The following is a 14,514-nucleotide window of genomic DNA, read 5'->3' on the forward strand; positions in this document are numbered from 1 at the left end:
CCTGTTCCCCTAAAGCATCAAATTCGACAATAGTAGGTTGGTGCTCAATTCGATGCCGACAGCATTAACTCTAATCGTACTGTCATCAAACCCTACAAAGATCGATGTGGGAGCTCAAGCTGGTCTTGGCGTAGCGCAGGCCACCTCAATTTTTCTGAATACATCAGTTAATTTTTGTTCTGGTTTGGTTCCATCTTCATTTTGTATTATACCATCAAATATCCCGTTTGAATTTTGAAAATCGGAAGATTGGTTGCGAAGATATAACAACATTTCCGAATAACCGTGATCAAGAGTGTACCTGATGCTTGCAAAAATTAGCCTTCAACCTACTAACAAATACCCCGTTTGAATTTTGAAAATCGAACGATTGTTTGAAGAGATATTATAAGCGCACCCCGTTGCACCTCTGAAAACAGCGCCCTGGGGCACCTCATTTGTTACCAGTTGATGGTGAGCCTCGCATGAGATGCTCGCATCACCTCACCACTCTGTCCCCACGGGAAGCCCATAATTATTAAACAGAAATTTTTAAAATTTATTTTATTTTATTTTATTTAACGTAAATTTAATTGTATTATTTTTGTAATATTATTCATTCGATTGATTTTAATCATTCAGTTCAAACCCAGCTAACATAGTGAGTGATAGAGTTCATTAGTTCACAGTTCATTAATTCAATTCATTAAACTTTGTGTTTCAATCGGCAAATCTCCATTGTTTATATATATAACCTTTTCTCCCAGTAATGTAAGGATTACAACGCAGGGTCATATATCTAAATTGGTTCGGCCATAAAGCTGCTACGGTTGAGCAAACATACATATATACATACACCCTAAATAAATTACACTCCTTTTTGGGAAGTCGTGTAAAAAGTATCACATATAAACAATGAGCCACGTAAAAGGACTAGCTTGATAATTCAATTTGATCAATAAAAAAGATTTAAACATTTAAATCATTGTATTGTAGTATAAATCTGAATAATAAAATTACTTTTTTTATTTAATTAATCAAAATATTAAAAAAGATAATAAGCTTTCAACTGCTTCTTTTTTTTGTAAAAAAGAATGAATGCTTTTTTAATATTTAATTTTTGTATTGAGTGGAAATATTGTATATAATGCATTGTTTTTAATAGAATGGGGCAAATTATTTTTTTCTTTACTATATCATATTTCTTATGGCTAAGATAAAGTAACGGAGATACAAGTCAGAATTACTTTCTCCAAGAATAATGATTGATGTTACAGGATCTTTGTAGTTAACATAGATCTCATATTTAATACTGCATTTCGATAAAACATTATATTCTACTCAGTGAATGTCAAACCACTTCCCTTCTAATTTCCTTAGTAAGCTTGGCATGGAATGTTTGTTATTTTTCAGAAATATTGTCATTTACTTGAATGGAGTGTGTCACATGTCGGGGCAGATCAACAAGAACCGTATCATACAAGTATGGTATTTAAATAAATGTCTCCTTTCTTTGTTTTATTTGAAACTTTGCCTAAAACAAAAGTTATGGATAAACAGAATAATAAAATAATTAATAGTATTTCTTTAAATTTGTTATAAAAAATGGTTCGTATAATTATTTAATAACGTTTTTTGTTAATTGTCTAAAAAATCACAATTTTAAAAAATTTGAGAAGCATTTTACTAAATATTTAGATATTACTGAACGGAATGTCAGTATAAGAAATTACACGCTACTTATATTTTGCTTTAGTTATCCTGTTATGACGGTTTTGTTTGTTTTGTTTGTTGTAAATATTACACAATAGGATATAAATGCTCGCATATTTATTTCTATTTCTGATAAAGTTCCATGAAATGAAAAAGATATCTATTTATTTTGTAGTTTTTAATAAACAGTTAATAAAATCTGCCTTATCTTCTAGCAAATATTTTTTTCTGTCCTATTTTTATCTAATGGCATGTATTCTTTCTAGTAAGTAACTACTTAGATTTTCTACTCGTTCTCTCTTAAATATAAAAATAACGCTATTTTACAACTTGTGTAAATTTTGTAATAAAATTGTAAATAAAATTTAAACAGGGCAATAAAATTATTCTTTAATAAGGTTGTTAAACAGTTCAAGGAATGACACGTGTACAAAAAAACGTCGTGCTTTATCTGCTTAATCTTCTTTTTTTTATGAATGCTCAGTTTTAGCAAAGATAAACAGTTGAGAAAGTTTTACTTCTGTTACGGATAATTTATTTCGCCAGCTAATATAAGTGAAACTTATTCCTGCGAATATAAGTATTTTGATGACTATTGTTGGTTTCTGATATATTAACTTGTTTACTATTTCTATCTTTGTTTACCTTTATTAATTTTTGTTTTTTTTTCCATTGAATCAGAATTTATTTATAATTATGAATTCAATATAAGTTATGGAAAGGATTCCATTACTGAGATAAAACTTCTTTTCAAATTGAAAATTTAATGACTATTTAAATAGTTGAAACATCCATGATTATTAAAGAACCAGCTATATATCGGGTGTTTCAAAAAGGATTTCAAAAATTGAAAAACATATAGAAATTTATTTAGATAACTTACAGATTCAGTTGAGGTTTCATTTCATAGCAAAACGCATCAAGTATTGACTGATGTAGTTCATTATTATCTAATACGGTTATCAGCGTTGTCACAAGTATTGCTAAAAATGGGTACATTTACTGCATGCAATTTACTCTTGGTACCAAACCTTCGTTGAGACAGGTTGTTCTGTTAAACATACAAAATCACCAGGACGCCCACGCGTCCCTGAAGCTGCTGTGGAACAACTCGAGAAAGCTTTGCATGAAGTCAAAGAAATCAACTCGACGTACGTTACGTGAGACTAGCATTTCACAAACGACTGTTTGGCGCGTATTACGGAAACAATTGCACTTGAAGACAAATCAACACGATTCAACACACTACAGACGACGAAGTTTTTTGGCTGCAGTTTTGTGTGTAAATGACTTATAGAATTGTAGACAACGATACATTTTTGGACAATGTAATTTTTAGTGATGATTGAACGTTTCACATCAGTGACAAGGTAAACACACATAACTGCTGAATATGGGGTAGCAAAAACCCTCATGAAACTTTGCAGCACATTCGTGACAGCGGTATCATTAAGGTTAATGATATTTGTGCACTAAGCAAACAAAGACTGTACGAGCCGTTCTTCTTCCAGGAGGCAACCGTAAATGGTATCGTTTATCTGGTCATGCTACAAAATTTTCTAATTCCTCAGTTAGACCATGATGACAAGTTGGCGCCATTACTATCAAAAAGACGGGGCACTACCTCCCTACCGCGTAGAAGTCCGAGATTTTCTTGATTATCGATTCTAGGTCGGTGGATAACTAAATACACCAAATTTTGATTCATGTAGTTCATTAGTACTGAATTCGGCCACCAGCGTTGCCACCGGTGTTGTTAAAAATGGATATATTTACTGGTGCGGTAGCTGTGTTTTTGGTTTCACGATTTGTAGTCACAACTGCAATTCAACTTAATTTTCGTAGAGGGCATGGTAGGGAGTCAACTAATAGGCATACAATTTACTCTCGACACTAAACCGTTGAGACAAGTTGTTTTTCTTCCACACAGAACGGCCTGTTTTTCTTCCAGGAAGCATCTGTAAATGGTATCGTTTTTCTGGACATGCTTGAAAACTTTATAATTCCTCAGTTAGACGATGATGACCAAGATGGACGCATTACTACCAGCAAGGCGAAGTACCATCTACCTACCACCTAGTATTCTGAGATTTTCTTGATAGTCGATTCCCAGGTCGGTGGGTTGGTCGTGAAGGTCTAATTTCATGGCCACCTTGGTCCCCAGATATGACCCCGGTAGATTTTTGTTGTGTGGTTTCATTAAATATTGGGTTTATGACCTTTGCTTGATGATATTGTTGAGCTAAGACTTCGAATTAACGCCGCAGCTATAGAATAACGTCCGACTTGCTGGCTAAAGTCTGGAATGAAATCGACTTCAGGAAGGATGTTTGTCGTATTACAAATGAAAACCACATCGAACTAAAGTGAATGTTGGGTGACAAACTTGATGTGTTTTGCTATGAAATGAGACCTCAATCAAATGTGTAAGTTAGCTCAATAAATTTCTATATGCTTTCTAAAATTGTGAAGCCCTTTTGAAACACCCGGTATAAATATAAATTTGAATTTGTACTCTGTTGTTTCCGTTTTAAGTGAAAAACATTTGATGCATTTCTACGTTCCATTCAATTCTTCGTGGATCCTCTTAATTTATTCTTATATATTTCCTGTACCCTAATTTTCGTTTTCCGTACAATTTTTATCATTTTCCCCTCAATTTATTAATACAGTATAAATTAATTTGCATTTAACATATCAAATTTAGGTTTTCTTATTGGTAGATTCTTCTACTAATATCTATCATCTCTATTCTATTTCCTGTTCAACCTCCGGTAATTACTGTTCAGGTATTACTTCAGAGGATAAATGAGGATGATATGTACGAGTGTAAATGAAGTGTAGTCTTGTACAGTCTCAGTTCGATCATTCCTAAGATGTATGGTTAATATATCCCAACCACCCAACAATCACCGAACTACCCAACCACCAAAGAACACCGGTATCCACTATCTAGTATTCAAATCCGTATAAAAGTAAAAGCATTTACTAGGACTTGAACGCTGGAACTCTCGACTTCCAAATCAGCTGATTTGGGAAGACGCGTTCACCACTAGCCTAATCCGACGGGTTATCTGTCCTCTCCAATTACTTTTAAATGTCTTTATTTTGAACTTCATTAGCCACAGTTTCAAAATACTACTGGATTTAGTTGTATAGTATTAACATCTTTATTTTACATTTTAATCATAACTGAAACGGTTTATCCATATAAATCGGCTTGACTTATATTTCACTGTTGACTATTTCACTGTTTTTTCAAGCAAAACGTGAAATAGTTTCCTATTGATTTTTTCACCGAACTGATTGTACTATTGCATATTAAAAGTTAGTCCCACAAAAGTTTAGTTGATACTCAACAAAGTTACTTCTTAATTTTGTTCATTACAGAGATTGGCTGAATGGTGAACATCATTATTACCAGAAAAAGCAAATTAGAGCGATACATCTTTTTTTCGTGTGGTTTTATGGATCACCACCGTAAGAAAGATTGTGATAAATAATGTTAAATCATTAAAATTAATTAATTCAGATGTTTCTTTTGCAAAAGTATGCATTAATTTTGCTTTACTGCATCATATCAATATGAAAAAATTCTTCCCTAACGTTTCAAACATTAGAGAAACGTCATCTAACGTTTCATTATTTATTTTTTGATCTTAGTTCATTTTAAGTTTTGTTTCCCTGAAGTATTAAACTCCAGACAAATATTTTTTAAAGATTTGTTTTTTTGTAATTCTTAAATTTATATCTGATATCCCAAAATTTTAGTATAAGAGTTTTCCTTGTTTGTGTGATGTTCTTTTACGATAGATTTCTTTTCATATTATCCATTATTTTTAAATTTAGTCTACTAATTAATTATACAAATTCGTTGATTTCTTGTAGATCTTTAATTATTTATCTTCAATTAAATCCCCCGTTTTTTTTTTTGTAGAATTTTGTATAATCGAGTATCCGGTTTTTTTTCAACGAATTGTTATTAATCAGTTTCTTAATAACTGAAACTGATTAATATTTTGAAAAACAAAAGGGTCAAAATTGAAAAACAAAAGGGGCATACTTAATCCTTTATCTTCTTTCTCTGTTAGTGTATAGGTTAAAATAATTTTATTTTTTGTTTTTTTAATGGTATAATAAATAATCTGATTTTTACGAATCTCTGTCATTCCACATATTTGAATGCCTTCATAAAAAATATTTCTTTTAAAATATTTCAACAATAAATTTCTTTTGTTTAGTATTGTTTTGCTCCAACCTGTCTTTTAAATGTGAGAATTAGGGTTATTTATCTTTTGCCCATCATCTTTCTTAAAGCAAATTATATAGTTTTCATATGCTGTTTTTAAACTAATTTTCCTGGTTAGTGTTTTAAAAATTTAAAGTTCTTAGTTTGATAGTGCCTTAATTTTCTTGTTTAATTGTTCCTCTTTCTTTGAAATTGAAAATTTGTAGGTTACCCAGTATTTCATACGTCTATACTACAGTAGTAATATATAAGATACATTTATTTTGTCTCTCATGGCCTACTTGATTTAAACTGTTATCTCATACATGCCTAATAACATATTTATTTTACTTTTTTTTTTAATAATTTCTGATAATATAGAAACTTCTTTAAAATCACCACCAATCTTTTTTCCATATTCTTGTCAGATGTTTTCGTCTTTAAATAGTTTTCATAAACGCGTATTCCGTGGAGTTAAGGTCTCCGTCTGTGTTATTTTGAAAAACTGTTTTACTGATTTATCAGTTCTTTTTTAAATCCTTAAACCTCGTCTTCTACTTTCTTTTTGTAGTAGTAGGTACTTTTGTTTGTTACTGACGTTTTAAAGGAAAGTACGGTATTACTTTCGGTTGAACAGTGGGATGGGGATTGAAATTGAATTTTCTTTACGTTTTCAGGTATCAGGAGTACGAATATCATTCATTTAAAATGAAATTTTATATATATATATATATATAATATTTATCCGCCACGGAAAAATAACATTTCTCCATAAAAAGATGAATTTTGATTATTATAATCACCTACAGCCTTGTATTAAATTTTATATTTATTAATTACATGATAACACTTTCATTGGTACGTGTGTTACTGTATACTTTTTGTTGATATTTTCAATATATACTTTTTTAAATTGATAAATATTCCACAAAAAAAAGATATTTTATCAAAAAAAAATTGTTGAGTTTTAAATCTAAATCATTTTAATATATCACCTCTAAATATCTTCTATAAAATTTATTGGAGCAACCATGATAATTTTTCAAAAGTCACCGCCTTAGTTATTTTTCCTTATTAGCTTTTGCTTTATTAAGAATAGTTTCTCCATCTATTCTTTTGATTTTAATTGGTATAGATTTTATTTCTATTCTATATAATAATGTTATGTATTGAAATCATGGTGTTATAATTGACTATAGTTAAATTTCAATTTTTTGCCTGTTTCCGTGCAGGATTTCTAATTTCTTCAAAATATGGAAAGTAAAGGAATAAAAAATGAAATGAATTCGTATATTTTGAAGAAAAAATTTAGCCTCTAATATTACATAGTACACATTCAACCGCTTTTTTATCTTGGTAAAACAAAATCTATCGCAAACATATTTATTCGATAGAAAAAGGCTTTTTTAGATTTGAAATTTTAATAGTAATATTTTTAAGTATCTGATTTAATGAAATTCAGTTACAATTAATAGAGTTGTTTTTATAGTTTAATATACTTAATTATGGTAATCATTTATATATTATGAATTAAATCTTAAAATAAATTTGTTTTTTAATATATCTTTTTTTCTTTTTAATGCTTTTATTTGTTTGTGGTCTCATCAAAAATTAATATCATTAGTGACTTATAAGTGTAATGTAAACTGTACCGGTAAATTTTTAGTCTTGAACAAACTCCGGTCGACTACTCCTGAGACGTGGAGTTAATTGAAACCCAAACACCAAAGAACTGTTTTTCATGTGTAAGACTGGCCATTTACGCAAGCACTGCCAGCAGGACCCTAGATGCTTATCCTGCAGATCACATGGTCATGCGCCTGGGATCCGGGATGTAAGATGGCTCCATCGTCATCTGGAACTGCTTCTTCATACGAACATCGTGGTGTCTCTGAGAGATAGCCCCATTCAGGAGGGGGTGGGAGGCGTCGGTTTCCCGCTTACGAAGATCGGGTGAGACTCCCTTGCAGTACCGTTGGGGGGAAAGTAAGACCTAGTCCCGGTGGGGGATCCTTTCGGGGTTTTCCCATTAGAGACAAGGCATATAAACCGAGAGCTGGTGGGGGGATCTCTTGGGGTGCGTCATTAGAGGCATGACGCCTAAAAGACCGAGTCCCGGCTATCTGGCGGGAACTTTGTTCTCAACGAGGTAGTTAGAGGCTATGGCACCCCTCGGGGCCGAGTTTAGTTGCGGATCCGGCTCCGGTGGTGCGGGGAAAAAAGGAGGAAAAAGAACAACTGGTATCCACGATCTAGCGTTCAAATCCGAATAAAAGTAACTACCTTTATTAGGATTTGAACCTGAGATCTTTGACTTCGAAATCATCAGATTTATGACGACGAGTTTATCACTAGACCGACCCTGAGGAGGTTTTTAATATTATTTTATTATTTTTTCTAATTTTGCTGTAGTTTTAATTATGTAATAAAATATTAAATATATTTATTCTTTTAACTATAAATCCTAATAATTATATTTATATTTACGTATTTTGTAAATTTATGTTAATTTATTTTAACGTAGATTACACATATTGCGTAATTATGTTTATACATGTTTGTACTGTATTTTCAATATGTTAATAAAAATTATACTAAGCGGTGCGATTTATCGTAAACATTTTATACATTTAAAGTTAATTTCTAAAGAAATATTAAATTATCAGGTAATAAAATATATTACAATGTTAAACATTTTTTCTTTACAATTCTTTAGAACTTTTTGTAGTTATAAATAATGTATCTAAATCTTTACTGTCATATTTTATACTCTAAATGTTATATTTGTATTAAGTTTGCTTTTTTTTACTCTAATTCATTTAACCTATTATTAATTGTTACGTCAAACTTGGTTCGTTGACTCTTTGGTTAAATAAAACCCTATATTTACGGATGCTACTTGTGTTGTAATGAATTCTCTTAATGCGGTGGTATATTACACGTATGCATGACATACTTACATATTCTTACATTTACATAGAGCATTTAGTGATAAATTTAGTTTGATTAGTCGTTCTGCCGTAAGACTGCCAAGTAATTGTATGATACTGAATAAAGAATTAAGTATGCTTATTACTAAAAAAAGTACGTATTATTTTTCTATATTATCCACATCATCATTTCTTCTATTAATTATTAATGTCATTATATTTTTATAATCCGTGATTGGATGAATGATTTTTATGATTTTGCAATGGCTACTATTACATCTGTTTTATGATACAGCAGGTCCCTAATTCCAGATGCTCTGCTGTATCCAGTCTGCCGCAATAGTGACAGCGACTTATATGGCATCTGCCCATCATGTACAGATAGTCCCGAAAACATGTCCAGACAGGAACTGGGTGAATTCGTAGCCTGTGTTACCATGTTTTCGCTCCACCCAGTTCCTGACCTCGCTTATGAGCCCATAGGTCCACCTTCCTTTGTCCGAATTTCGCCATCTGTCACTCCAAGCCATGTAGAGACCGTCAATTGCTTCCTTTCTGTCCCGTCCATTCACTATTGAAGCTCCCATTTGCGCTTGTACTATTTATATACGTAAGATGTTGCACGTGTCAAACGTAAAAACATGCTTTTTTTGAAAAAAAACAGCGCTACCTGTTGGATGTAAAAGCAACACACGCTGTACTAAATATTTTACGATTCCATTTCAGTGTTTCCAATATGTGTGTCCGCTATAGACTAAAAAACTACTGAAATGATTTACGCGCGGGGAAAAAGGGAGAAAGGAAAAATCGGAAAAGGTAAAAGGCATGAAGGGGAAATGGAAAAAATAAAAAAGGGGAAAACAGGGAAAAGGAAAGGGAAAGGAGAAAAAAGAAAACAGGAAGTGGGAAGGGAAATAGTGGAAGAGAAATGATGAAGGAAAGGGAAAAGGGGGAAATGGAAAGAGAATAATGGTAAAAAGGAAAGTGAAAAAGGAAAAGGGGGAAAGAAAAGAACAAGGGAGAAAAGGTGAAAGGGAAAAGGTAAAGGTTAAATTTTGTGAAGTTCCGTAATGTTCATTTTGTTAATATTTTATCAAACTTTCAATTGTGTTCATTTAATCTATATATATATATATATATATATATATATACATATATACTCAAACTCAAATCTAGCAATAGCGAAGCATTGCCGGGTCTGCTAGATGACAACAAATATGTCCATTTTATTTTTATTGCATTGACGAAACAAATTAAATCTACTCGTAAACTTTAATTAAAATAAATTATAAAAGTGTATTTTATACTAATTTTAGTTTTATGTATATTAATATACATACGTTAAACCAATCTATAGTTAGTAGAATATGTTTTTTCAGATCAATCAGTCCGAACATTGATTCGTTAATAAATTTATTTTTTTGACACGTTTCGGATAAATAAGAAAGGTAGATAATTGAACTCAATATAAAAATTATGACGATTTTAATATAAAAAAATTAAATATTTTAATAATAAAACATTACGTAAATCACATCGAGATTGTTACATTTCTTACTTTACAGAGAATAAAAAATAGAGTGGTTCCAAAAATTGCCTGAAAGGATCAACGGAAGACAGTAAAATCTTGATCAGATCACCATTACGAAGTATAGAAATATAAATTTAAAAAAAGAAGTGGGTTATGTTCATATAATACAGAGTTATCATAAAAACCCGCCGGGTTGGTCTAGTGGTGAACGCGTCTTCCCAAATCAGCTGATTTAGAAGCCGAGAGTTCCAGCGTTCAAATCCTAGTAAAGCCAGTTATTTTTACACGGATTTGAATACTAGATCGTGGATACCGGTGTTCTTTGACGGTTGGGTTTCAATTAACCACACATCTCAGGATTGGTCGAACTGAGAATGTACAAGACTACACTTCATTTACACTCATACATATCATCCTCTGAAGTATTATCTAAACGGTAGTTACCGGAGGCTAAACACGGAAAAGAAAGAAAGAAAGAGTTATCATAAAAGAATGGTGCGGTTTTGAACATGGTTTAAATTAAAACAGAATTACTTACAGTTTATGTTTTTTTATTTTTCAAATTTGTCGTCTCAAACATTTTTTTACATAATTAATAAATTTCAGTATGTGCGCCCTTAGTCGCTCGACAAATGTCCAAACGATACTCAACTTCTCTCCAAACATTAGTTAACATTTCTTCGTTAATGGTTGTTATTGCTTCATTAATCTGTTTTTTAAGTGGTTTAGGTCGCCAATTTTTTGTGTATAAACAACGCTTTTGATGTAGCCCCACAAGAATCTGGTGTCAATCGCAAGGTGTCAGGTCTGGACTCCTTGGAGGCCAAAGTACGGGTCCTTGCCGGCCTATCCATCGATCTCCAAATTTTTCGTTCAAACCGTCCGTGACCGATGCATTGAAGTGCGGTGGAGCACCATCTTGTTGGAAATGAAGTCGATGAATGTTTTCGAGTTCATCCGGCTGAGGAAAGCAATAATCGGTTAACATGTCAAGATACGCAACTCCATTAATTGTTTTTTCAGCAAAGAAGAAAGGCCCTATTACACGATTTTTCATCACACCACACCAAACATTAACTTTAGGCAAATCGCGTTGTTTCTCAATAATTGCGTGTGGGTTTTCAGAGCCCCATATTGTGTCTGTTAACGCATCCATTCACGTGGAATGTAGCTTCGTCTGTAAAAATTATATCATCTAAAAATGATTAGTTTTCACTTATTCTGTCCGACATTTCAACAGCGAAATTGTAACGTTTTACACCATAATCGGGTTTCAATTCCTGCAGTATCTGGATTTTATAAGCGTGTAATTTCAGTTTTTTATGTAAAACTTTGTGAATTGTTGATTTTGGAATACCTAATTCGACGCTTCGACGGGGGATGGACTTCCCAGGACTTCTAATTGCCGATTGTCTAATTAGTTCAACCGTTTCGTCTGGTACACTTGGTCTGCTGGTTGATTTCTGTTTCTTAACCGATCCGGTTTCTTCGAATTGTTTGAACCGACGTGTTATGTTATTTTTGTGTGGTGGATCTCTTCCGAATTCACGTCGAAACGCACGTTGAAGTAAAATTACGGATTTTAATTCACCCATCAGTAAAGCACACTTTGCATTGTCTTTATCCGAGAACATAGTAACTAGCTAAACTCACCGCAACAACAATACAAGAACTGACGGTGTGGTTACAACTGCTGATAAACAAACCTTTGGGTTGGAGGCTTTCAGGGATACCAATATAACATCTAGAAATTTCCCTACAATCTTCCTATGAATTACTGAAACCGCACCATTCTTTTAAATTCGGTTCACAAAAAAATAACAATATTAACGGAGTTTATTACTTACTATATATTTGAGGTGTATTAACTATACTTTAAACGCACTTCCAATTTACCTAATTATTAACTACTCTTTAAAAAACTAATTAGTACAGTAATATTTTTTTTTGTACAAGGAAATCTTTAAATCTATTTTTTGTATAATAAATAAATTGTTGAAAAATGTATAGATGATTAAATAATTGATTAAAATATAGCAACTGAAAACTGGTTTGTGATACGTGAATATTGTTATTTTTTTAAAAATCAATAACAGTTTTAGGAACAGTTAATCAGTTAAAATATTATTAATTACCCAGATAAAATAATCTTATTACCGTATTTAGCTCAGAAAAAAAATAATTTATTCATATAAATCTGAGCATTAGTTTTAAGATTTATACTTAATTATTATTTTAAGTGTAAAAACAGCTGCAGAATCACAAACGCTTTATTTTTGACGTAATTAATTAATAATTAAGTCGTTCTAACTGATTAAATTATATAACTCATGAAGTTAAATTCTAACAGAATCGTGATTTCATTATTCTTATCATTAAAATACCGTTTTTAATTGAATGTCTGTTAGATGTCAAAGAATAGATATACTGCGGTTAAAATGTGCGGTTATAATAACGTTAATTAAAATTAAAATCTACGTTTTTATTGTGAACATTCTTGAATTTTTTTACTTCTTCTATTTGTAATGTTAATAAAATTTTTAAAGAAATTAGAAAAGAAATAGGATTCATTTTATGAGGATGTTATTATATATATATATATATATTTTTTTTTTTTTTTTAATTAAAATTCCGACGATTAGTTGGAATTTATCATAATTAATTGAATCAAAATGTAATCGTAATTCAAAGTTAATAGTTACACCTTTTAATTGTTATTTAATTAAATATGTTTATATATCTTATTCATAGTTTGTATGAGTGATATTTTTATTTGCTATCATTCAAATAATGTTTTTCCAGGTGCAAAGAAGATTATTGGTTTGGATGATATTACAGATTCAAGAAATATCTGGCGATGTCTTGCAGCAGAATTTGTAGGTACATTTTTATTAGTGCTAATCGGTTGTGGCAGCATTACAGGATGGGGTCATGGATACACTCCTAGTATCGTACATATTTCCCTGGCATTTGGATTCATTATAGCTACTCTTGTACAAGTAAGAATTTTTTTTTAATATTCGTACCTTAAATTATCAAAATTTTTAAAAACTTGTTTTATACTTTTTAGTCATACTTTAATAAAATTATTATCATACATTGCACGAGTCTAATTACTAGGTTAATTTGGATTTCAAAAGATAACATCATACACTGAGATTTCTAATATATTTATAAAATATCAAAAAAATGTTCAATCAAACATTACTATACAAAGTAACGAAATTACAACCGCATCCTTAAATACCCTTAATTTACCCCCGTACGTGGGTATGTTTGCAAAAGTAATGGTGGAATATTGTTTTGTCACCCAACCTTAGTAACTGAAAAATTTCATCAGTCGGCAACGTCAGGACGTATGTTAAATTAAGGATGCAAGATTAGACGACAAACATGAAAAAAAAACGCTATAAGTTAAAGAAAAGCAAGAAAAAACATTTCATATCGTAAAATTATTTGTAAACTCGCTTTAATGTGCATAAATTCTCACAGACCACCTTTAATCGATGTTTAAATTTTCAGTTTGACATTTACGAGACTGGAAATTTTATAGGTTTTTTTTTTTTTTAATGTTTAACGATAATTTAAAAAGTATATTATTACCTTTCACAAAACAGTCAGTAAAATTTTTCTTCACGAAATTTTTTCAAAAGACGAAAACGTTTTAAATGAGGGGAAAACTATTTTTATATCAGAAATTGTTTATAAAATCCATCATTTTTGTAATTCTGGAAAAAATTCTACGTAGCCAATTTCTTTATAAAATCACGGTGACTAAAGAAATATGCTTTTGGTAAGTCTTTTTTATTGTATAGAGAAAAAGAATCTCTTGATAAAGAATTTTCGGAAACAACCGGATAATATTTTATCTGATCTTGGGTCTGAAATCCTCAGCCGGAAAATTTAAAAATTGTACAGTATGCTACCTTTTTGCTGTAAAAATAACTAATAAAAAGATAGAAAATGTTTTACAATGATTACCAGAATTGGACATTTACAAATATATAATAAATCTTATCTTATTTGGATATTATCGAATTTTATTCTGAGCTGTTCAAATTAATTCATAATTCAAGTCAGGAATGGGTAGCTATATTACTCCATGGATAAAAAAAAGGATGCCCAGTGCTTGC

General features: G+C 31.1%; 1 protein-coding gene across 2 annotated transcripts in view; it reads left to right on the forward strand.

The window, feature by feature from the left end:
* Drip (aquaporin homolog protein drip) overlaps nt 1–14,514 on the forward strand; it is a 220,719-nt gene that overhangs the window by 85,293 nt on the left and 120,912 nt on the right. For both annotated transcript variants that reach the window (XM_075370868.1, XM_075370869.1), the window contains one exon: nt 13,184–13,380. In XM_075370868.1, the coding sequence (XP_075226983.1) occupies nt 13,184–13,380 (197 nt within the window). The remainder of the gene's footprint in view (nt 1–13,183; nt 13,381–14,514) is intronic.

Source organism: Lycorma delicatula, chromosome 7 (genome assembly GCF_047948215.1).
Source record: "Lycorma delicatula isolate Av1 chromosome 7, ASM4794821v1, whole genome shotgun sequence".
NCBI lineage: Eukaryota > Metazoa > Arthropoda > Insecta > Hemiptera > Fulgoridae > Lycorma > Lycorma delicatula.